Raw genomic sequence first — 2,067 nt, 5'->3', positions numbered from 1 at the left:
CACGATTCCAGGAGTGTAGAAAACAGGGTATGAACTGTTTGGAGAGACTGCTATTTTGAGTGTTTTGACTCTATCGCGGCTCAGGGCAACCATCTGTGAAGGTCGAGAAGCTGCAGCATCCTGCACAGCCAGTTGCAAGACAACCCCTAAAGCAAGCATAACCAACCATACATTGCAAACATGCAAGCAATAATACTGTCAACAACTATTCAACAATGAATTTGCTTTCAGTAGCCGGCCTGATCGTATGTAGGATTAGATGTGCCAACGTCAGATGGGGCATGTTGAGGAACAACCGCCACAGGCCGCAGTCGCTGAGCCCATAAGGAGTAAACGGTGAGTCTTATTTGCTTGAAATCCTTTTCAAAAAACTATTAGCCACTGCTAATCCTTACTTGGATCCTTCCTTCAATACGAATGAAGTTTTAGGCTTGGGTCTCTGCTCATACCTGGGAACGCAGGGCTGGGGTCGGATCGACATAAACGTGCACATGCGCCACGCCGAGTTGCGCTGCTTGTTCAAAAGTTCAGAGCCCTAGTTTAGTGGTATTATTGATATTGATTCCGTTCGCTTTTCTTGAGCAGTCTTGCAGCATGCTCCCGCCCTCCCTTGCGGGTTCGAAACTCTTCAGGCTGGAGCGGCCGTCAAGGATGCAACGCAACTGCAAGGGGTCCTGAGCAACAGGAGAATCACTAGAAATTCGAGCAAGTTGGTTTGGCAACGCAAAGTATACCCCATAGGATTTGACGTCTTAACATTCGGATCTGGATTTACGGATCACTTCAAGCGTTTTTTTTCGTTATCCCCTGTGTGGAATTGAAACCTGGGGACAACTTCGTCGCCGACAGGAATGTTGTTTTCGACGGACGGGTATTGCTTTCCTTGCTTAGCCTAGTTACCGGGAGCTCTCCGAAATTCTTCTGGTGCCTGTTTCTAAATGCTTAATCCGCCACTGCGTGTGCACGAGTGGCTCAACCTTTTGACAATATTTGACAATATAGTTTATGTAGGAATCTACAACAGGCTCTATGGAGGTTAGCTGGCTGCTAAAGGAAAAGCCAGTTACATGGCACCAGACCACCTTCCAGTCGTATTTAGGCGTGCCTACTGCAACCCATGGCAAAGATGTGAAAGATGTGTTCTCCTCCGCGGCGTACAGGCCCTGCACCGCGGCACGACCCCGGAAAGGATTGCCACTGGTTGCTGCGCTTGCTACAGTGTCAGCTGTCATCTTCCTTGTCTACCTGTGCAGTTTGTCAACTCGAGGGAGAATATCCACGCCATTATTTGGGCGCAAACTCGCCGGAGGCGCGGATGGCAAAGAAAGCAATGAGACAGATCCGTGCATCACACACACAGATGCAGACACAGACACGCCTCCACACACACCCCAGCAACATATTGAGAATCTTACCCCTAGTTCAAGCAGGCACCTTCCTGCCACAACTTGGTATGCCGGCCTAGATATTCAAGATCAGACGCTGCCGTCGTCGGAGGAAATTGTGGCGGTTCCAAGTCTAGGCTTGCGTGGACAGCAGAGGCATGCCAAGAGGAGGGAAAGAGAGGGACCCAGTGAGGAGAAAGTGCCCAAATTGTTTAAACAGGCGGCTCCGAATCAGGAGACGCTTCCAGAACCACCTTCTCTAGATCCGGATGTCGAGTTACTTATTGATTCCGTCTTATCTCAGAGCAAACATATGTTACAAGAAGAGGCTTGGATTGTCGATGATGATATAGGCAATTCGAATTCAGCAACGCATAGTGAAGATGCGGCGTCCCTACAGGAATCTGTGGAACCACTGAGCCAACCTACGGCCATGGAGACAAATCAGGTGGCTCCCCTACTCTCCGGAGCCTTGCTAGCTCCGGGAGGCGCTGAATTAACCGGTACAACGCCTCTAAGCCTTTTCGAGTCAGTGCTGTCAGAATCCAGCCATACTGCTCAAGCAGTCTCATTAGAGGAGTGGTTGTCGGGCGAGGAAGCCGCAGATTTGGTGGAGGCGCTGCAGCCAATGCCTTCGCCTGGAGCGTTTCCTCCAGTGCCTAGTAGTATTGAACCAGGGCTT

The 2,067-nt window shown here is 50.2% G+C and overlaps 1 protein-coding gene across 1 annotated transcript; it reads left to right on the top strand.

Annotated features, from left to right (window-relative positions):
• Nucleotides 1–938: 938 nt before the first annotated feature.
• Nucleotides 939–2,067, top strand: EMWEY_00060160 (hypothetical protein, conserved; the record flags this gene model as incomplete). The annotated part of the gene is made up of 2 exons (XM_013481379.1): nt 939–1,035; nt 1,220–2,067. Coding segments are annotated over 2 exons (945 nt in total), but the record flags the coding sequence as incomplete, so codon positions are not given.

Source organism: Eimeria maxima, genomic scaffold, assembly GCF_000499605.1.
Source record: "Eimeria maxima Weybridge genomic scaffold, Emw_scaff3230, whole genome shotgun sequence".
Lineage (NCBI taxonomy): Eukaryota > Apicomplexa > Conoidasida > Eucoccidiorida > Eimeriidae > Eimeria > Eimeria maxima.
The sequence above is the reverse complement of the archived record's forward strand: the minus strand, read 5'-3'. Positions and strand labels throughout refer to the sequence as shown.